This window comes from Callospermophilus lateralis, chromosome 1 (assembly GCF_048772815.1).
Source record: "Callospermophilus lateralis isolate mCalLat2 chromosome 1, mCalLat2.hap1, whole genome shotgun sequence".
Taxonomy (NCBI): domain Eukaryota; kingdom Metazoa; phylum Chordata; class Mammalia; order Rodentia; family Sciuridae; genus Callospermophilus; species Callospermophilus lateralis.
Window position 1 is genome coordinate 121,585,178 of NC_135305.1, and position 23,179 is coordinate 121,608,356.

General features: G+C 40.3%; 1 protein-coding gene and 1 non-coding gene across 3 annotated transcripts in view; both read left to right on the forward strand.

Moving 5' to 3' along the window:
- Rnf185 (ring finger protein 185) overlaps positions 1–19,825 on the forward strand; it is a 36,843-nt gene extending 17,018 nt beyond the window's left edge. The window contains exons 2-7 of one of the 2 annotated variants that reach the window (XM_076865557.2): positions 2,804–3,027; positions 5,997–6,015; positions 8,506–8,618; positions 9,964–10,018; positions 15,784–15,901; positions 17,392–19,825. In XM_076865557.2, coding sequence (XP_076721672.1) covers positions 2,852–3,027; positions 5,997–6,015; positions 8,506–8,618; positions 9,964–10,018; positions 15,784–15,901; positions 17,392–17,489 — 579 coding nt within the window. In that variant the 5' untranslated portion in view covers positions 2,804–2,851 and the 3' untranslated portion in view covers positions 17,490–19,825. Of the gene's footprint in view, positions 1–2,803; positions 3,028–5,996; positions 6,016–8,505; positions 8,619–9,963; positions 10,019–15,783; positions 15,902–17,391 lie in introns of those variants that run through there. The other variant, XM_076865565.2, reaches the window with a different exon arrangement.
- LOC143384493 (U6 spliceosomal RNA) lies at positions 4,780–4,886 on the forward strand. The gene has a single exon (XR_013089344.1). It is a non-coding gene; the product is annotated as a U6 spliceosomal RNA (small nuclear RNA).
- Positions 19,826–23,179: the final 3,354 nt, after the last annotated feature.

Below are 23,179 nucleotides of genomic sequence, written 5' to 3' on the forward strand. Positions count from 1 at the left end.
TAATAATGTAATTTTCAATTCCCTTGTAGTTTAAAGCTATAAATATAGCTGCTATTTTGTAAAACCTCTGAGCATATTTTCAGGACTGCTTAAATCTGTTTTCTTAGATTGTAATCCTCATTAGCCCCAAATAAATGTCTTTTCTTTATTGTCAACTAGGTTGATTTTATTGTCAGTCATTTTACAAGTATAATTTAATAGTTGGTTTGTTTGAATCTGGTTCCAGTGAGGTCCACACACTGCAAGTGGTCTGGTATATCTCATATCTCAATTTGTTAACTCTGCTCCCCACCTATATTATTTAACTTTTGGAGAGCTTGGGCTACTTAGCCTATAGGAAGTTCCACATTTCTGGATTTGGCTGAATATATTCTCCAGAATTGTTTAATACATGCATCCTTATTTTCCATAAATGGGTACAATAATTCATTTTTGTGGCTTCGTTTGTGTTTTGTTTTTGTTTTTAATGTAGATGAACACAATACCTTTGTTTTGTTTATTTAGTTTTTTTTTTTTTTTGCTGTTGTTTTGTTTTGTTTTGAATGTGGTGTTAGGGATCGAACCCAGTGCCTCATACTTGCTAGGCAAGTGCTCTACCACTGAGCTGTAACCCTAGCCCTATAGTTTGTGTTTTAAGGCAAAAATGCTTCCTTGTTGATGCTGTGTATTTCCTACTGCATCATGTTAGGAGGCTGTTGTTAAAATTGGTGAACGTGACTGTACTTCATCTGTTTACTGTTGTTCTTAATTTTAAAAGATAAAATTTTTGAACAAGGAAACACAGGCTAGGGACATAGCTCAGTGCTAGAGGGCTTGCCACCCATGCATGAGGCCCTGGTTTCCATCCCCAGCACCTCAAACACACAAAACAAAAAGGAACATACATCGGTCAAGTACTCAGGGTTTTTGAGCTGGAATGACTAGAAAAGAAGGCTATAGCCTTAGATTCTAAGAGAGCAGATGTATATGTAGAAGAAGAAGGTTTCTTGGTCAGAGAAAAGGTTTTGGAACCGAGGCCAACAAGGCACTGGTACTGTCAGCAGCCAACTGTTCTTCTGGGACTTCATGTTAAATGATGTAACTGAGTGAAAAAGTGGTGGTGAGTCGGCTTCCTCTCCCTGTTCAAATCACTGAGCTGCTGTCTTATTGAGAGATGCTCATGAGCCTGCTCTGTGAAGACTCAGTGGAAGGCTTCTTGATCTGAGAAGACTGCAGCTTTTTGATCCTTATCTTCTTGTGTTTTGGAAACTAAAATCAGGGTGGTCCCTTGGTGCTACATTGGTGAGTCCTAGACGTGTGGAGGAGCTATCTGCTTTGGAGAAAGTAAGTGAGATGATCCAGAGTGGCAGTCTAAGAGCTAGAAACAGTATTTAGAAGACCATGTAGTCCAGTGCCTCATTTTATAGTGAGAAGAGTATGGCCAGAAAAGGGGAAGGGAGATTCTCAAAACCACTAGCAAACTGGAGGTTTTGCTGAGGCCAGCATCCAAACCTTCAGTTCTCTGACTATGACTATGGTAGTCAGCCCACATTTTCTGCTTAGAATTTTTGAGATGATGAGGATAGCCAGATCTGGCTCCTGACAGATTCTTCTGGATATCCCTTAATGTTTCATCATCCTTGCTTTCCTGCTGAGTTCTTTGACTTGGAAGTGGTAGTCAATAGTGGTCTATTTCTAATGGCCAGCTTGCTCTATGGTGGTACAGTGATCTGAATACAAACAGGGTATCATGAATCCCAGTCTCAGCTCCACAGTAGTCAGGCTGCATTTTCCTGAAGAGAGTAGGTCAGATCAAGATTACCCAGAATGGGGCTGGGGTTGTGGCTCAGCAGTAGAGAGCTTACCTAGCACATGTAAGGTGTTGGGTTCCATCCTCAGCACCACATAAAAATAAATAAATAAATGTTAAGACAAAATTACCCAGAGTATATCATGAGTGTGACTTTAGGTGATGAGGGTAAAAATTTTTCTTCATTATATTTGTAATTATCTTTTTCATTACCAGTAATACTGATATTCCATTAACAGCAGTGACATAAACTTCCTCTTTAAATATACTGAGGCCAAAATGTTGGTAGATTTAGATGAAACAAGGTAGATGGGGGCTGGGGATGTGGCTCAAACGGTAGCGTGCTTGCCTGGCATGCGTGTGGCCCGGTTCGATCCTCAGCACCACATACAAACAAAGATGTTGTATCCGCCGATAACTAAAAAATAAATATTAAAAAATTCTCTCTCTCTCTCTCCTCTCTCACTCTCTCTTTAAAAAAAAACAACAAAACAAGGTAGATGATACCCCAGCATGACAAAAAAGGGAATGAAAAAGATTGCATTGTAAGAAATCATCATCTGGTCCCTCCTAGCTTCCTAATCTTTCAGTTACAGGAATTCCTTTATATAAATTCTAGCATATACCAGTCATAATCCTAAGCAGATTCCCCTCTCCTAGACAATATATAGAATCTGTTCAAAGTTAGAGGACAGCTTGAAGGTTCATTTTAATTGAGCATGTATTTATCATTTGGGTTGATTATTATAGGAGAATATGGAGACAAGTGAGATAGCTCCAATGGTGAACCATCTGGAGGCTACTCTGTATTTTTGCCGTTTGTGAATTTGTGAAGTATATTCTGGGCCATGTTCATGGGCACTGCTCCACAGCTGTGATTCCTGATACCTTTAGGGAAATCTGCTCAGGGGTTCAGCGTAATCAGCTTCTAGAACTGAGAGAAGATGGGGTATTGACATGGAATGTGGGCAAAGTGGGCTACAGAAATTGGTAATTGGTTTTTCTGCCTTTCAGGATTTTCCAGGAGAGAATCTTCATTCAAAGCTTTGCTGACCATCGAAGATGGCAAACAAGGGGCCCTCACCTTCTACATCCCCTGAGAACTCCAGTGCAGGGGGACCCAGTGGGAGCAGCAATGGTGCTGGTGAGAGTGGAGGGCAGGACAGTACATTTGAGTGCAACATATGCCTGGACACAGCCAAGGACGCTGTCATCAGCCTGTGTGGCCATCTCTTCTGGTTAGTACCCCCGCTACCATCCAAACCCTGCCAAGTTTGGAAAGACTATGGCTCTGGGCAACTTTGGAAAGATGGTTTCTCACACACTTTGGGTCCTGAGACACTCAGGCTCAAGGATTCGTAGACCTGCGTTTCTGTCCCAGCTCTGTTCCTTATGAGTTCAATGACCTTGGACAAATCCTATCTCCATCCTAGGCTGTTGCTCCTTACCTCTTCAGTAATGATGTCATTTAGTAAGCACTTATTACCTGCCACTTGTGCAGAGCCTAGAGGCAGCAGAGTATAGTGGTTATGAGCAAGGACCAGGGAGCCAGACTCCCTCTTCTGAATCTTGATCCTACCACTTCTTACCAGATGACCTGGGACGAAGTGCTTACTTGCACTCTGCCTCATTTTATAGGGTTGTTCACAAATATGCAGCAAATACTACGTGTCAGCCATGACCATAATTGTTACTATATTTTATGTGTGTGTACATACATAACAATATAAAGTGGCAGGGTCAGTGTCCGTTCCAGCCTCAGTGGTTACAGAAGTACCTGCTGGCTCTGAGAATCTGGGTGAATGTTGAGTTTTGTTTTTTTCTCTTGAGATTTGAGCTGAACATTGAGGGGTAATAATGGCAGGAAAGGTGAAAGATATGTGCTAACCTAAGCTCAGCCATTTCTAGGGACAGGCATGTGCACTATTGGGTTCATCTGAGACCCTGAGGCTCCTTCTATACTTCTCAAAGCACCCTGGATGAGGAAACAAGGGGTTGTAGAGAGTTCAGCCAAATTATCAAACCCAGATTTGTTTAAGAGGATATAGAGTTAATGAATACTTTTGAGCAGGAAAATGGTGTGAAGAAAGGGTTATTTAAGCAGTATTTTAGAGGAGGTTAAATTGGCAACTGTGTAAAAAATAAATTTATTGATTTATTAATAGAATGGGGCAGAGATTTTGTTCTCAAGTCTCTCACCCTAATCATAGTTTTACATAGAAATAGTTGTAAGTAATCAGCCTTATCCTAGAAGTTGGAGATACTTCAAAGTACCATAAAACCACATTTAAAATGAGTGACAGAATTAAGGTCAGGTACCATTGGAAAGAACATAGATTCTAAAAGGACGTTAGGCTTCCAGACTGGGTGGTATATGTTTTGGAAAATCTGATAGCTTCTCTGTGCTTTAGTTTCTACATCTGTAAAATGGAAATAATTATACACCCTGGTAGGTTAACATAATCACCCAGTACCATTAACAAATAAAAAACTATTTGGCCACAATCGTTGCTTAACAAATAGGAGGACTCCCCATCATTATAATCCTGAACTTTCCTCTGAGGGTCATTCATTCACCTTTACTTCTGGACAGCCTTTGAGAGAACTGCTAGTGAAGATCTGCCATGATCTTTAGGGTGCCTTGCATTTGGATCAGATCAGAATGGCATCCCAAGGTTAATGTTGAAGTCAGATGTGAGGTTTCTATTATGTCTAGAAAAATTGTAGATCTAGTTTTGAAGCTAAATTGGTTCCAGAATTGGGAAAGGAGCTATCCTCTGAGTACAAGTTTTACTTAGCTAGAAAAGATACACGATGTGCAAGGACATCCACATTTTCCACTGTCCTGACACACGGTAGGTAAACAATAGATTTAAAAAAAAAAAATTGCGGGGAGGCTGGGGATATAGCTCAGTTGGTAGAGTGGTACCTTGTGTGTTCAAGGCCCTGGGTTCTAATCCCCAGCACCACCAAAAAAAAAAAAAATCCATGTGCTTGCTTCAGCAGCACATACACGAAAATTGGAACAATACAGAGAAGATTAGCATGGCCCCTGTGCAAGGATGACACACAAATTCGTGAAGCATATGGATTTTATTTGGTGTCAACATACCTTATATATCAGAGATATGATAAATTATGATATAATGGTATATTAAGAATTGTAATGCAAAAATAAATTAATTAATTAATTAATAAATATTAACAAAAAAAATTTTTTTAGTGGTAGACGGGCAGAATGCTTTTATTTTATTTGTTCATTTTTATGTGGTGCTGAGGATTGAACTCAGTGACTCACACATGCTAGGCAAGTGCTCTGCCACTGAGCTACAGCCCCAGCCCAACAATAGATATTTGTTGATCTATTTAATCAATGAGGGGGAGAGAGAAAAGAAGTATTAAGAATCTGGAGTTGAATGATTTTTTTCCTTTAATTCTATAGATATAATTTTTTTGTATGCAGTGTTGGGTGTTGAAAGGGCAATGAAGTATAAGTCAGGAAACTTGGTTTTCACTCCTGGTACAAGTAATTGCTTGTTTCTGAGTCTTGGCTTTTTTCTCCTTTGAAAAATGAGACATTCTAAAGCTAGCCCATTCTGCCATGTAGCCTCCCTGTCCTTTCCATTACTTAAATGTTTTTAGAATGTTTTTATGGATTTTTAAGCTACTTCCTGTCCTTTTTATTTTGTCTTCTCAAAGTGAGGACAGCCTAAAGATTTTGTTAAACTAGGCATGAATTATCTCTTGTGAGCCTGAAATTAGGTGTAAAATAGTATGTGTATGCACGCACACTTGCGTGTACTTCATAAGAATGCTCCCATGAATTTTTCTGCAGAGAATGCTTAGCTTTTATTGGATTCCTTCAGATGCTATAACCTTTCGAAGGCTAACTTTCAGAGAAGTTGGATCTGGGTGGTCTGGGCCCTGCAGGTCTGCAAGTGTAGTGGGATCCTAGTTGTGACGCCTCAGATCTTGTCTTCACTATTTTGTTTTTCCTGTGATTTTTATCCCAGTCTTTTTGTAGTTTCTGATGCCAATGATTCCTGCAGAACCTCAGTGGGGACACAATGCCCCCGCTTCCCCCATTTTTCCCATTCTGATGTTCCTACCTTGTTCATCAAATGTTTCTGCTAATGAAAGCATTTTTCTTCCTTTTCCCCTTTCTAACCTTCTCCTTGATGGCTGGTTACCCTGGGGACTCTGGCAGTTGGCCATGTTTACATCAGGTAAGATGCATTTCATTTTACTCTTGTCTTTCATCAGCTATGGTTGCACAAGACAGCCCTTGTCTCAGGAGACTGCTGTCAGAATCTGCAATCTCCCTTCCTTCTGGGCTCATTTGCATGCTTACCCCTCAACCCTTTTTACACACCTGCCCACTGACAGGCACTTGACGAAATAAGGAGTTATTGTGGTACCCAAAATGGTCCTGATTTTGCTACTAGTGGTCATTGTAGCCTTAGCCAGTTACCACCTCTCTGGATCTCAATTCCTCATTTGTGAATTGGGCTAGATTTGATAATACGTTGGGTCCTTTTTATTTTTTAGATTCTCCATCTATAAAAAGTACTTCCTACCTTTAAAGTTCTTTTTTATTTTTCTATTTTTATTTTTATGTGGTGCTAAGGATCAAACCCAGTGACTCAAGTATGTGAGGCAAGCACTTTGCTGTTGAGCCACAACCCTTGCCCTAAAGTTCTTGAAAATGTTAAGAAGGGGTAAATTTTATTTTGGTAGCAACAAAGAGCTTTTGTAAAGGAAGAAAGTCTGTTTTCCCAGTTTTCACTCATTGTGAAGACCAATTAGTATTCACCAAGACCCAGATACCATCTTGGTGAGATAGAGCTGGGCCTGATATTCATAATTGCCTGTGAATAATTACTGCCAGCTGACTGTCTCCATGGTTGTTGGTAGTAGAACACCACACTTGTAGGTGACCACACTCATAGGTGACTTAGGAATGTGAGGAGAGGATAAGTTTCAGATTGCTAGAGCCTGACTCTTTTTTTTTTTTAATATTTTTTTTTTAGTTGTAAATGGACACAATGATTTTATTTCATTATTTTTTTAATGTGGTGCTGAGGATTGAAGCCAGTGCCTCACATGTTCTGGCGAGCACTCTCCCACTGAGCCACAACCCCAGCCTGAGCCTCAGACTCTTGATGGGAGAAAGAAGAGGGACTTAGGGCTGAGCACTCTAACCATAGTGGAACCTCATAGAACATGTTGGCTGTGAGCTTATGACCAGCACATAAGTTTTGGAGCCATTGATAGATTGACAAAGTGGGATATAAAAATCATTAAGTGCTGCCAATTCTATATTCCTGAGCCCTAGATACACATTTATAATATAACTTCATATCATTGGATCTAAACATGCAATTATTTATGTTCTGAAATAAATGTTTAAGGTCTGGGAGTATAGTTTAGTGGTAGGATGTGTGCTTAGCTTGTGCAGGGTCTTGGGTTTGATCCCTAGCATCAAAAATAAAACTTGAGAAAAAATATGTATAAATTATCTAATGTCTATAAAGATACTACAGTGTCTTTTCTTAATCATTTTTTTGTTTGTGTATGTGGTTTTTTTTTTTGTTGTTGTTGTTGTTTTGTTTGCCACTAAACTATATACCCAGCCATTTTTAATTTTTTATTTTCAAGACAGGGCTTCATTAAGTTGCTGAGGCTGATCTTGAATTTGCAATCTTCCTGCCTCAGCATCCCATATTGCTTGGAATTACAGGCATGCGCCTTAGGCGTGTGCCATCTTGCTAGCTTGTTTGTTCATTTTTAAGAAAATTAAACAAAATGTCTTTTACCAATGAAAGGGCCTGGGAAACCCAAAACAGGGTGTTGTGGGGTTTTTGTTGTTGTTGTTTTTTATATGTACATATATATTTTAATTGTAGGTGGACATATATCTTTATTTTATTTTTATGTGGTGCTGAGGAACCCAGTGCCTCACTCATGCTAGGTGAGCGCTCTACCACTGAGCCACACCCCAGCCCCTTGTATTGATATTGAAATAATTGAATGCAAAAGTTACTGACAGTTTATAAAAAATCAAATTTAGATAATGAACTAAATATATTCTTTAACACATGGTAAATCACCAGAAAATGATCTACTTATGTTCAGGTGCTGATGTCTAGGACACATAGTTGTTGGGGAAATGCTGTAAAAATAAGAAATCACAGAAAGAAAAATATCACTTACATAAGGATAATACACTTGACCCTTTGGGGAAAGTGGAAACTAACTTCTTTATTTTTGTGATACTGGGAATCAAACCAGGGCCACCACACACATGCTAGGCAAGCATTCTACCACTGAGCTATGTTCCCAGCCTGGAAAAATGGAAAGTTCATTATACTCACATCAGTAGTCTAACCTGAGATTGGATATGGCAGACCCCTTGGCAGCTTGAGGCTTGCAGCTCCTCCTTGCTGTATTGCTAGCAACCCCGAGAGAGAGAGAGAAAGCATGAAGAAGCTGAATTTAATTATTATGGCATTTAAAGGCAATTTCAATTTTGCCACTAGTAAATATTTATTTATTTATTGAGTACTAGGTACAGGAATCAGAGTCAGGTTTCTCAGGGTATTACTGATTTTGCTGGTGTTTCCCATTTGAGGCCTCTGGCCCATGTTCTCCTACTGCTTCTAATCATTCTGTGGTGGGCCTTCAACCATTCATGCATTTTTCTGTCCTGCTTGCAGTGGCTGGAGACCAGACCTAATAGACAGGTGTGTCCAGTTTGCAAAGCTGGTATCAGCCGAGACAAGGTCATCCCTCTCTATGGCAGGGGCAGCACTGGGCAGCAGGATCCCAGGTGAGGACTTGAATGTCTCTCATACCTACTTCATTCCTTGGATATTAATTCACTTCCATTCAGCACCCCCAAACCCCACCCTTTACTTAGTGCTTGATGATCACTTGGTTCTGAGGCAGTCTGATCCAAATGAGAGTCAGCCAGTTATGGTGAGGGAGTGGCCACTTACTGGACTATAATAGATAACCACTGAGTGTCATTTACCCAGTAGGCAGTATGCTGGGCCTGGGGACCCAGGAGTGCACAAGACACCACAATTGCAAGTGTGCAAAGTGCTGTGAAAGAGCACTCCCTGCAGCCTGCGAGGCAGGCTGTGTATATAGCAGGAGAGTCTCAAATTGCTCAGCAATGATGTATAAAGTGTGGAGGGACGGGGAATAAGCAGTCTGGGTGACTTTGTGGAGTTCAGAATTTCTAGAAATGGAGATGTGGGTGACTGCAGCATTCTACAAGTACTGAAAGCCCTTCGTGGTTTGTTACCTCCAACCTTTCCTGAAATGTCACTTACCTTCTCCCATCCCTCCCATCCCAACATACCCAGTACACCAAATACTGGACCTTTCCTAAAGGAACCTGCCCTTTCACATTCATTACCCTTTGTGTTTGAGTTCTGCTCTGCCTCTTCTGCCTTCTCTACTCCTACTCAAACCAGCACTCCACTCCTACCTCTTTCTCTAATGTCTACCCATCTTTTATGAGCAGCTTGAAAGTCACTTCCTTCTTGAAGTGGTCATTTTTTCCCACATGAGTTGTTCTCATCATTCTCTGGTAATCCTTCTCATACTGCATTATGATTTGATGAATCCCCTTTGAAATTATCATTACCTCAAGAATAAGATCTGTCAGTCTTATTATTCTGTCTAGGGCCTCATATGTAACAAGTCCTCAGTCAGGCATTTCTAAATGATCAGAGGGGCTGAGACTGAGGCCTAAAGAATAGCATGGGGTCTTTACCCAAGAGTAATGAGAGGTAAAGCTAAAGTCAATAAGGACAGTGCAGAGAGACCTTGAATCTCAGTACTCTCAGCTGTTAAATTTCAGTTTGGCTTTGGGATTTTTGATATCTATGAGCCCAGTATCTTATAGGTCCAGGGAAGACGATGACTATCATCAATAACCAGTATGGGTCAGAATCTCTGTAAGAGGAATAGCCTGAAGTGCAGTCTAATGAATACCTTTTGAGAGGAATAATTATAGGTAAAATAAGAGTATGCATTTAGTTTATCCTACATAGTTTATGGGCAGGAAAGATGGCTGTGGCCCTGACCCTCTTGGCTTCCAGTTCTCATAGTGAGCAACTCAAATCATGTTGTAATAGACTTATTTTATACTGTTTCTTTTTCAGAGAGAAGACTCCTCCTCGTCCTCAAGGCCAGAGGCCAGAGCCAGAGAATAGAGGGGTAAGGAACATTCAAGGAGAAGCTTCTAGAAAGCCCATGGCTTTAGAAATTTCTCTATTGACCCTATATTTTTTTCCCCTTGATTATAAAAGTAAAAGAAAACTTGTACAATACAGAATGGAGAAAGGGGGAAAATAATCATCCAGAAATAACAGCTGGAAATGTGGTCTTTTTCCTTTTTCATTTTTCTTCTTTTAACAAAGCGAAAGGGTTATTGTGCATGTGTTTTTCTTTTTCTTTCTTTCTTTTTGTTTTTGGTACTGGGGATTGGCCCAGGAGAACTTTACCACTGAGCTACATCCCCAGTCCTTTTTACTTATATTTATTTTTATTTGAAGACAGGGTCTCATTAAATTGCTGATAGTTCCAGTAAATTTCTGAAGCTTTCCTTGAAGTTTTGATCGTCCTGCTTCAGTTTCTCAAGTGGGCATGTGCCACTATACCCTGCTTGTGGCTGTATTTCTGTAATTCTATAATCACATAAATTTTATTCATTGTGTTTACATTGATCTATTTTATAATATGAATCCTTTGTTACTCCTTTAAACTTCTTGGGGCTGGGATTGTGGCTTGGTGTCAGAGCACTTGCCTCACACATATGAGGCCCTGGGTTTGATCCTCAGCACCACATAAAAATAAGTAAATAAAATAAAGGTATTGTGTCCAGAAAAAAAAATATATATTTATTCTACAAATAGTAGACTTATGTGTTCCGGGTGATTTATCACTGAACATAGATAGCAAAGACACCTGTTCTTGTGTAGTTCATACCATTTGAAATTAAAGACTTTCGGGCTGGGGATATGGATCAAGAGGTAGCGCGCTCGCCTGGTATGCGTGCGGCCTGGGTTCGATCCTCAGCACCACATACAAACAAAGATGTTGTGTCTGCCAAGAACCAAAAAATAAATATTAAAATTCTCTAAAAACAAAAAAGAAATTAAAGACTTCCAACAGTATAACTTAAGATTTTGCTGAAGATACTTTCCCATTAATACTTGACATAATGGCTATTTAGTATTCAGTTGTGTGGACCCAACATAATTTATGTAACTAATCCTTCATTAAAAATTTAGCTGCTTCCTTTTCTTTTTCTATTTTAAAAATATTCTGTTGGGGGCTGGGGTTGTTACTCAGTGGTAGAGCGCTTGCCTAGCATGTGTGAGGCACTGGGTTAGGTTCTCAGTACCTCATATAAATAAATAAAATAAAGGTCCATTGACAACTAAAAAATATTTTTTAAATATTCTGATGGGTTTACAATTTTGTTTTGTTTTGTTTTGTTTTGATTTTGGTATTAGGGATTGAACCTACAAGCACTTAACCACTGAGCTGCATTCCCAGTCCTTTTTATTTTGAAACAGGGTCTTGCTAATTTGCTTAGGGCCTTCCTAAATTGCTGGCCTCAAACATTCAATCCTTCTGCCTCAGCCTCTTGAATCACTGGGAATACAGGCATGTGCTACCATGCCAAGCTCAGATAAAATTTTGAGTAGATTTAGCTGGGTGTAGTGTAATCCCAGAGACTCTGGAGTCTGGGGCAGGAGGATCACAGCCTTAGAAACTTGATGAGATCCTAAGCAATTTAAGGAGATCCCATCCCAAAATAAAAAAATAAAAAGGGCTAGAGATGTAGCTCAGTGGTAAAGCAACCCTGGATTCAGTACCATAAATAGGTAAGTTAAAACTACAATGATGATCTTTGTACACATTTCTTTTTTTTTCTAACTTGAATTAAGTATTATTATTATTATTATTATTACTATTATTATTATTATTATTATTATTTTTTTTTTTTGGTGCAATGCTTGGATCTAACCCAGGTTCTCTCAGGCTATGTGAGTGCTCAACCACTGAGCTATATCCCTAGCCCCCAAGTCATGGATCTATTGTGTTTTGTATTATTATTATTATTGTTGTTGTTGTTATTGGGATTGAACCCAGGGCACTTAATAATTGAGCCATATCCCCAGCCCTTTTTATTTTTTATTTTGAGACAGGGTCTCACTAAGTTGCTGAGGCTGACTTTGAACTTGTGATTCTCCTGCCTGAGCCTCCTGAGTCGCTGGGATTACAGGTGTACATCACTGCACCTGGCCAAGTCAGGGTTCTTGATAGAAATTAAGAGTGTCTTCTCTGTATTGCCTGTTAGCAATGAACACGTGTATGATTGTTAATGGGAAAAACTATATGATAAGGCTGGGATTGTGGCTCAGTGGTAGAGCGCTTGTCTAGCATGTGCGAGGCCCTGGGTTCAATCCTCAGCACCACATAAAAATAAATAAATAAAATAAAGGTATTGTGTTCACCTACTTCTAAAAAATTAAAAAAAAATTATAAAACTATATTATGATCTCATTTAAACTTCCCACTAACCCATTTAAAAGATGAAACTGAGGCCCATATAGGTGAAGTGACCTGTTCAGGGCCATACATAAGACTAAAACACAGATCTGGCTGGTATTTAAGTCCCCACTCTTAACTTCCAGGCAACAGTTCTTTAAACTTAGGCTCTAACTTCTCATGAAGCATTAGCAACTAATGTAAATCAAAGGCCCCAGGAAGCCAGAGACCCTGGCCTTGAAGACTTTGGGGCCCACCTCTAGCATTCACAAGCACTTGCAGCCTCTAGTGATGCAATGTATTTTGCATACTCTGCCCCAGAAACATAAACCCACCAAATGGGAGGACTTGTGAGATCACATAGATGTTACTAGAAGGGAAGCAGGAAGGTCAGTCCTCAGGATTGCACTCAGTGAAGCTGTGGTTCCTGATGAAACAGTTGCACCTTTTCCAGTAAGGCAACTTCAGTCCCAGGAGACTCAACCATGCTAGGTCTGAGAAGAAGGCATTTGTGCAGCAAGGGGATGGAAACAAAATATTTTTCTTCCCTATAGGTTTGCCCTCTAACTAAATCACCTATTAGGTTTTATAGGTAGTGCTACATAGCAAGAAGTTTGGAGTCAGATGCTAGGCTGCTCAGTATGGGACACTTTTGTAATTTGCAAAAGTTTCACAAATACCAGCTTTTTTTGGAAAATGGTTGGCCCAATATTTTTTTTTTTGATTTTATTATTTCTATTATCATTTGTTCTAAAGATCTTTTTTTTTTTTTTCTTTTTTTATTGCAGAATCACATCAGTTACACTTCCATTGATTTATATATTGCCATACTAGGGTTTGTTGTATTCTGCTGCCTTTCCTATCCGTTACTACCCCCCTCCCCTCCCCTCCCCTCCCCTCTTCTCTCTCTACCCACTCTACTGCAGTTCATATCTCCCCCTTGTATTATTTTTCCCTTTCCCCTCGCTACCTCTTGTATGTAATTTTGTATAACCCTGAGGGTCTCCTTCCGTTTCCATGCAATTTCCCTTCTCCCTCCCTTTCCCTCCCACCTCTCGTCCCTGTTTAATGTTAATCTTCTTCTCATGCTCTTCGTCCCTACTCTGTTCTTAGTTACTCTCCTTATATCAAAGAAGACATTTGGCATTTGTTTTTTAGGGATTGGCTGGCTTCACTCAGCATAATCTGCTCTAATGCCATCCATTTCTCTCCAAATTCTATGATTTTGTCATTTCTTAATGCAGAGTAATACTCCATTGTGTATAAATAGATCTTGTTAGGGATTCAGGGGCAGAGAAAAAAAAAATAAGGTGTGTAAAGTAATTTTTAGGTTAGATTAACCTACTTTTAGATCTAAACTCTACCCCTTGATTATTCTACCTCTCCAACCCACAGTTGGTCTCTATAAAGTGCAGATGATGCTACTACAGGAATTAAACATGATTTGTGTGTCCCAGAGTTTTAACACTGTGCTTGACACAGAATTTGCACTTAGAAAAATGGAGTTACTGCCGGGCATGATGGCACATGCCTGTAATCCCAGCAGCTCAGGAGGCTGAGGCAGGAGGATTATGAGTTCAAAGCCAGCCTTAGAAACTTAGCAAGGCCCTAAGCAACTCATCGAGACCCTGTCTCAAAAAAAAAAGGTGGGGGGCTGGGGATGTGGCTCAGTGGTTAAGCACCCATGGGTTCAATCCCTGGCACAAAAATAAATAAATAGATAAGGGAGTTACTCACAATATTATAGTTTCTACTGAATCTTTTCATGTGAAAGATGATACAGTGACACATAGAAAAAAAAATGAGGATAATATACCAAACTTTTTTTTTAAATTAATTTTTATTGTAGGTTGTTCAAAACATTACATAGTTCTTGAAATATCATATTTCATACTTTGTATACCAAACTTTTGACAGTGGTTATTTGGGAGGATCCAAGGGTAAATAGAAACCTCTGATTTGCTCAGTTATTCCCATAATGTGTGAATTTCTTGTAACAGCGTGTATTATTTTTACAATCAGAAAAGGTTAAAATGTTTTAAATTTTAGAAACAAAAAAATTTAAATATTTAGATTTATAAAAATTCTACATAATAATATTAAAAGAGGGGAATGGGTGTGGGCTCAGAAGCAGTGCATTTGCCTGGCATGTGTGAGGAACTGGGTTCGATTCTCAGCACTGCATATAAATAAATAAAATAAAGGTCTATCAACAACCAAAAAAATTTTTTTAAATAAAAATATTAAAAAAAACTTTGGGCAAGTGGGCATGCCTGTAATCCCAGCAACTCAGGAGGCTGAGGCAGGAGGATCACAAGTTCAAGGCTGGCCTCAAAAACTTAGTGAGATCTTGTCTCAAAATAAAAAATTAGGGGCTGGGGATGTGGCTCAAGCGGTAGCACGCTTGCCTGGCATGCGTGCGGCCCGGGTTTGATCCTCAGCACCACATACAAAATGGAGATGTTGTGTCCACCAGTAAATAAAAAATAAAATATTAAAAAATAAATAAATAAATAAATAATTAGAAGGACTGGGGAAGTGGGCTGGCACTGTGGCTCAGTGGTAGAGCGCTCGCCTAGCACGTGTGAGGCCCTGGTTTCGATCCTCAGCACCACATAAAAATAAATAAATAAAGATATTGTGCCCAACTACAACTAAAAAAAAGAAGAAGAAGAAGGACTGGGGATGTAGCTCAGTTGCAGAGTGCTCCTAGCTTTCCCCAGAAACCACCCCTCCCCCACAAAAAATACTTTTGAGAGAAAATGTTGATATCCTGTCTACATGTTGTCATGTACTTGTGACCATGATGTCCAAACAATTTTGTCTGATAACTTGGACATAAGAGTTTTTCTGTTTGGCTACATAAGTCAGCACAATGGTCCTTGGGGAGCATGTTATCATAATTTTGATCGTGACTTCCATTTCTGGCCTATTAGGTTCCAACTTTTTGCTATTACAAATAATTTATAGCTTATTTTGGTACTCTTTTGTAATGGGACGTGGGGGTAATTGAATTGTGTGTTATATAACATGTAGAAAATTGTACTAGCTAATGTGGGACTCTAGAACATGTAGAAAATTAAACTAACTAATGTGGGACTCTAGAATAAGAACCTTAAGTCCTAAGAACCTGAGTTTCATCAGCACAGTGGTTCTCTTTTGTATAATCTTCTCTTTTTTGGCATATTCACAGTTCCATAGCTTGGAGCTAAGGCTATATGGACAGAGGATCCACCAAAGTTCCTCTGCTTTGGGGATCTAAATAGGAAAAAAAGATGATTCTTACCCTTGGAAATAGGTGGCAGAGAGTATGGAGGAGTGTAAGGTTCTATATAAAATAGAGCATGTAAGATGTGTCATTGGATATGTATAGGAGAGGCATGCTCATTTTTCCTCCTCTTAATTGCTTTTCTTCCATATAGGGATTTCAAGGATTTGGATTTGGAGATGGTGGCTTCCAGATGTCTTTTGGAATTGGAGCATTTCCTTTTGGGATATTTGCCACAGCATTTAACATAAATGATGGGCGGCCTCCTCCAGGTAAGTTTTGTTTTCTTGAGAAATCAGGAAGATATTTTAGTAATCCTGCTTGAAAGCTCCTTGGAATTCAGCAATATATAAATTACAGATCATTGTCACTGTATGTATAGCCAGCCTTTTCAAAGTGTCTTAAATTCTTTTTATGTTACTGGTACTCATGCCAGTATTCTGAGCACTTACCAGGTGTTAGGCACATGCATTGTGCTTTCATTCCAAACTGAAGGAATCATCACAACCACCATGTAGAAATGTATACAGATGACTCTGTTTTACAGATCAGAAAATGTTCAATAATGTTTTCCAAGACATATCCCATGTCTGTAAAATGAAAAATGATAATAAATGATACCCAACTGAGGAAAAGCCTAATCCTGTACATGTACCTCATTTTGACCATATTGGGATAGGAAGGAGTGAGGCAACGCACAAGGAGGTAGGGCCTCTGTTCTTTTGCATCTCTGTCCAGCTTCCCTGACAACACAACATGGGCTAGTCCAAGTCTTGGCTCTTTAGAAATCATGCTATATCTGCCACCTGCTGCTTCATTTCTCTTCCAGTTGCTTGACAGTGCCAGCTGAGCAAGTTAGTCAGGAGAATGCCCTGGACTCTTACCACACTCTGACACTGAAGCCAAGATCTATATTATAGGGCCTACAGAGATGTTAAGCTCAATTGAGCTCTGCTTGCACTCATTGTTTGCACTTGGCACAAAGGAAGGTACAGAAGTGACCAATGCATTGTTCTGGTAAAGAACTTACACTCTAGAGATGATAACCCATTCAGAAGTCATTCTAGTTTTTCCCTGTGCCACTCTAGTACTTGGCATATAGCAGGCAATCAATAAGAGTTAATAAGAGTTTGTTGACTGCCTGCCTACATGAATTCATCAGAACACCTAACTTGGGAATGCAGTGTAGCATCAAGAGACAGTGGGTGTATTCTTCCTTATCTTATCCACCTGGAAAGTTTCTCCTCTGTTCACATGTTATTTTCTCCAAGGAAGGACAAAATGACAGAAAAGTGGATTTCTGGGGAGGCAGCAGGAATCTGTCTCATAGCTTGCTTCCTTCTAACCTGATCCAAGGCTCACCCTGGATTCTCCAGTTAGTTTCACAATCAGACTTTGGATCTTTTTATTTGCCCCTATGCAATCACAGTTTTTATCTGGGCACTGTGGTGCATGCCTGTAATTCCAGTGATCTTGGAGCCTGGGGCATGAGGATCACAAGTTCAAGGCTAGCCTGGGCAACTTAGTAAGCCCCTATCTCAAAATGAAAAATAGAAAGGGCTGGCAATGTAACTCAGCAGTTAGAACACTTGCCTAGTATGTGTGAGACCCTGAGTTTAGTCCCTAGTACTATACACACTAAAAATTAACTTTAAAAAAAGAAGAAGAAATGAAGATTGACGCACTTGACTTCTTACCCAAAAGGGTAGTGTGCACAACTGGAGCCTTCTAACAGCCTCTCTTTTCCCTCCTGTCTCTCCAGCTGTCCCTGGGACACCCCAGTATGTGGATGAGCAGTTCCTGTCACGCCTTTTCCTGTTTGTGGCCCTGGTGATCATGTTCTGGCTCCTGATTGCCTAATGCCAGGCTCCTGTCTATATCCACAGCAGGTCCTCTGGATTGGTGATGTGCCACCCCTACTCCTGGTGTTTGGCTTCCTGGCTAACCCTGACCTCTGGAAACAGTGGGGTCAGTAACACTTCAAGGAGTCTTGCTCTTTCATCAGAGCTGTGGAACTTAAGACCAGTTGGCGAGTACTCCCAAGTATCAGCACTGCTGTAAACACCTTTCTCTAATCTCAGGCCTTGGTGTTGAGTCCCCACTCATGGGTAGCACCATGAAATCCTGTTCCAGCCAACTCAGCAGGTCCTGACTCTGCACAGGGAAGAAGTGGGAAGAAAGAAACTATCAGAGTGCAATTTCACATAAGTTTTATACAAAAACAAAGAGATGAACCAAATGGTATTTATGAACATTTTCTTTCATCTCTTTAAATTCCCTTGTTAAGTAGCCTCTGAAGCCAGTGGAACCTGGAAAGCTTCCAGATCCCAGTGCTGCTCTGTCCCCCTGCACCCACGCCCCGCACATCTTCTTCAGCAGAGATACAGAATCTACTGTCCCAGGAAGATCATAATCACAGCAGCTGAAACTAAAGTCACTTCATGAATTCACCAGAGACCCAGAGATCCCAAGGCTCTAGGCCTTACTTTCTGGCCCCAGAGAGCAGCTTGAATGACCTCTTCGTTTCCTGGTATAGATTGGCCCTTATGAGACATGTCGCTTCATTCACAAATTTCCCATCAGCTTTCCCCTTAAAACTATGCATCTGCTTCTCTTTGCCAGAGGCAAAAAGCCTATACTACTGCTGAAACTGGGACTGCATTAGAAATGACCTGGAGTTGGGCCTTTGGTGGGATTCAGAGCTTTGACACAGGAACAACTGGAACAAGTGGCCCTATCCCCTAGGCCACAGAAACTCTGAGTGCTTTTTCTCCCAGAACTTGCCCAGAGGAAACTGGAGGCTTTATCAAGTCAGCCTAGCTGCTTGTGGAAGACAACCACATCAGAAGCCAAGTTGTTCTTTATGAAGAGGCAGGTTGGGGAAAAACCCATCTGTGAACCTGATTTTGGTGTGGCTTGATAGAGTCCCTTGAAAACTCCTTGTATGTGTGCTAAAACCAAGGAAGCATGTGCCTCCTGATCAGGCAACCTCTAATGATTTGTAAAGCCAGGTAGCAGGGCCCAGGGAATCTCAGCACAGTGGCGAAATGTGATGATCTTTCCTGTATAATCCAGGGGAAATGATTCTTCCTAAGTTCTTGTTATGTTTTTTGATTTCATAAACTTATTCATCTGAATCTGATAGTAGGAGTGTGGTGCTAGGCAGGTAGGGCAGTTTACCTGGTGGGATAATTCTTGTTCTTCCTGCCAGGCTTCATCTAATTTTCTAGAGACATTGATGGTGAAAGGATATGGACTTCTGCTGGGGCCTCTGGCTCACTTTGCTAGTCCACACTTTCCTGGCTCACCACTAGCAATAGTAGAAAAGCCCCACCTGGTGCTTTTTTTAGATATGGCTCTGCATAATTTAAGGAAACCAAGACCTTGAAGACGATAAGGGAAGCCATCCTCCCTTCTGCATGGTCCCAGACCCTTTCTCCTTTGCACCTGCCAATGCCAGAGTTCAGTGTTTAAACAGATAAAATATAAAGTATTGAGTGATTCGTTTGCTGAATCCACTTGGTAGGAATAAGCCACCAACTTTACAATGTGCCTGATGGATTTTAAACATTCTTGGGCACCCCCTCAATAATACTTCTTTAAATCACCTTCTGGAGATCCCCAGTCTCAAAGGCCCCTGGAGTATCTGCTCTAGAGGCAATTGATGGCATCTCTCAGTGCAGTGGCCCCAACTAGTGGAGAGAGAGAGAACTTCAATCAGAAAACAGAAATGGGTTTCCAGAAGAAAGAAAGTTGTGGGTAGGATGACAACTCATTTGGATTCTTTAATGAATTGGAGTGAGCCCGGGAAAACTCCACCAGCAAAGATATTCCAGGAACCTATTGGCAAAGCCAGGTTGGCCATGTGCCCTTTGTAAATTTAATAGGTCCCACTCACCCTCTTCAAGGCTCTGGGGCAGAAAAGCCAACTTGGGACTGTTAGTCCAGCCTAACAGGACCCATTTCCACCATCTCTCTGTAGGCTTACCAGTTATCCCTCTGCCAAGGCAGCTTTCTTTTGTATATGTTTTCTGTGCCCCTCAGCCTCCACACTCCTTTCACCTTCGTGGATTAAAACCCAGTCCTAACCACAATCAGAAAATGGCAATATGTACAGTGGCACACCTTGACCAGTCACTAATTTTCACTGTTGTGAAAGTGATTTGATTTAGAATTAAACAAATGATTTTATATTACTGTGAGTTTGAACTTCATGTCTGTGTCATGGGAGGTGAATGGGTGGGGAGTGGTCACACTGGTCTGGCCTCTTGGGAAGCACCTATATAGCCATGATAATGTTCTTGGTAACTAAGGATAAAAGTCTTCAAACAACTGTCAATAATTAGAGATGAGAAGTATGGGCTGGAGGCCTGGCTTCATGTACAGCCCTGCCCAAGGTACAACCTGTCGGACAGGCAGCCCCAGTCCTAACAAGTGTGTTGAATTTCTGAGTTTGCAGGCAACAAACTGCCATGAGGGACCTTGACTTGAAGCCTATCAGAACCTTTAGTATATTTGCTGGTTTTTCAGTGTCAGCTCTACATTTCAGTGTCAGGACAGGTGGGCCTTCAGTCAATCCTCTCCTTTTAGCAGGGGGTATGCCCCTCCCTGAGGGTCCTCAGTAACAGAGTGTTGTGTGAGAGAGAAAATGTTGAGGTTACAAGTCTGGTGTAGGCTCTCCAATATACCAAAGCTACAAGTAGTCATTCAGAAAACAGCTCATTTCTTCCTCTTAGACGTTAATCTAATAGTTACCTAGTTGAACAGTGTCAAGATACAGTAGGGGCCAGGCATGGTGGCACATCCTTGTAATTCCAGCAACTTGGGCAGCTGAGGCAGGAGGATCACAAGTTTGAGGCCAGCCTCAGCAATTTAGTGAGATCCTGCATCAAAATAAAAAGGGCTGGTGAATGTAGCTCTGTAGTAGAGCAACCCCAGGTTCAAGTTCAGTAGTATAAAAATAAATAAGCAGTAAATAAAATAAAAGATACACTGTATAGTAAAAGAAGGGGAGACAACAACAATTTATGGAGCTAATCTGGATCTTCAGATCACCTTTAACTAAATATATTTAAAAGTTATAAGAAAACTAGAGGAATTTGAGCAATGATTGGATGCATGAGATCTGTTAAGGGTTGATGATGATGATGATGATGATTTTGGGTACCAGGGATTGAACTCAGGGGCACTTGACCATCGAGCCACATCCCCAGCCCTATTTTGTATTTTATTTAGAGATAGGGTTTCACTGAGTTGTTTAACACCTCATATTTGCTGAAGCTGGCTTTGAACTCACAATTCTTCTGCCTCAGCCTCCCAAGCCACTGTGATTACAGGCGTGTATCACCCTGCCTGGCAGGATGATTAATTTAAAATTTTTTTCACAATACCTTTATTCAATTTATTTATTTTTATGTGGTACTGAGGATTGAACCCAAGACCTCACATAGGCTGGGCAAGCACTCTACCACTGAGTTATAACCCCAGCCTAAGGGATGATTAATTTTTAAGGTGTGTAAATACATACCTTAGGGAACTTCAAGAATTCATAGGCCCAATAAAATAACAGAATTTTTGTTTTCAGTGGAAAACAACAAAACATACAAAAAGTAGTCTAGGACAATAAAGCTTCTGCATTCGAGTCACCCAATAACCATCAATTCAGGTGTAGTCCTGTTGCATGTATACCCTTCTGATACTGCTCCTCCCCCTACCTGAACTCTTGAAAGCAAATCTCAGTCATATATTATCCTTGCATGTTTCAATATGCATCTCAAAGATAAGGATTTTTAAAAACATCCCAAGGGCTGGGGTATAGCTCGGTGGTAAACCATTTGCCTATTGTGCATGAGACCTTGGGTTTGTTTCCTAGCACTACCAAAAAAAAAAAACCCTACCATTTATATACATTAAAAATTAATAATCCCAGGCTGGAGTTGTAGCTCAGGGGCAGTATGCTGCTTAGCATTCATGAGGCACTGGGTTCAATCCTCAGCAACACATAAAAATAAAGATATTGTGTCCACCTAAAACTAAAAATAAATATTTTTTTAAAAAATTAATAATCCCGGGGCTGGGGATGTGGCTCAAGCGGTAGCGCGCTCGCCTGGCATGCGTGCGGCCTGGGTTCGATCCTCAGCACCACATACAAAAAAAACGAAGGTGTTGTGTCCGCCGATAACTAAAAAATAAATATTAAAATTCTCTCTCTCTCTCCCCCGCTCTCACTCTCTCTTTAAAAAAAAAAAAATTAATAATCCCTTAACAGGTCTCATATACCCAATTACTGCTCAAATTCCCCTAGTTGTTTTGTAACTTTTTATATAGTTATTTGAAGGTGATTTGAGGATCCAAATCAGCTCCATAAATTGCTATTGTTTTTCTCAAGTTTCTTTTCTTTTACAGTTTATCTTTTATTTATTATTTATTTATTTTTGCAGTATTGGGCTTGAACCCAGGGGTACTCTACCACTGAATTACATCCCCAGCCCTTCTTATTTTTGAAACAGGGTCTCACTAAGTTGCCAAGGCTATCCTCAAACACGGAATCCTCCTGCCACATCCTCCTGAGTTTGGGATTACCAACCTGTGCCACTGTTCCCAGTTACAGTTATCTTGTAAAGAAGCCAGTTAAATACAGAAAATTGGTTGTAATATTAAGTCCCTCAGGCTGAGAGACTTGGCTCAGACTCTGCACACCCCAGCAAAGAGATGGTGGGGGTGCTGCTTGAAATTGAGAGGCTGGGAGTGTTCTCTAGAGTAACAGAGCCATTTCCGTTCCTTTTGTACACTATGAAATAACAAAGCATGAAAAGCAGAAAGAAGTGAATATCACCACCCATCCCACTGCCTGGCAGGAAGAGCCACCATGTATGGAAGAGTACCCATCTACATCTAAAGGCTTGACTAGATTCAAGTTTGATTTTTTTTTTTTAATGAGACTGTGTCTTCAGTAACAACATACACGTGTCATATCTTATCAGGAGCTATGTAATAAATCTTGTAGTTCCTCTTTAGGATATTAGCAGCCATTAATGATCATTGTATAGAACAGCATGTCCAATAGAACTTTCTGCATTGATGTAGATATTCTGTATTGGCACTACCCAGCATAGTAGCTCCTAGCTGTATGTGGCTATCAAGCACATGAAATGTTACTAGTGGACTGAGGAACTGAATTTTTCCATCTCCATTTTCTATAGTTTGATCTTTATTTTTTCACCCACCTTAATTTAAATAGCCACATGTGGCTATCATACTGGAACAGTACAGATTTATATTAATCAACAGGGATTGCAAAATGATAAAATAACAATAATGTTTTTAGAGTTCAGAAACAAGACCACTTCTGGGCAGATAGGGATAATGAAATTAAAACATGGAGAACTGTTGTAGGAGTGGCAGGGAAACGCAAGGACAAAAAGTGCTCATGAAAAAGTTATGGGGTGAAGGAAATAAGGAGACAAGGCTGCAGAATGAGAGGTGTAGTTAGCTCACGAGGGCTTAGGTTGGTCTTCATTTTGTAGGGAAAGGGGTTGAATGTTTCCAAG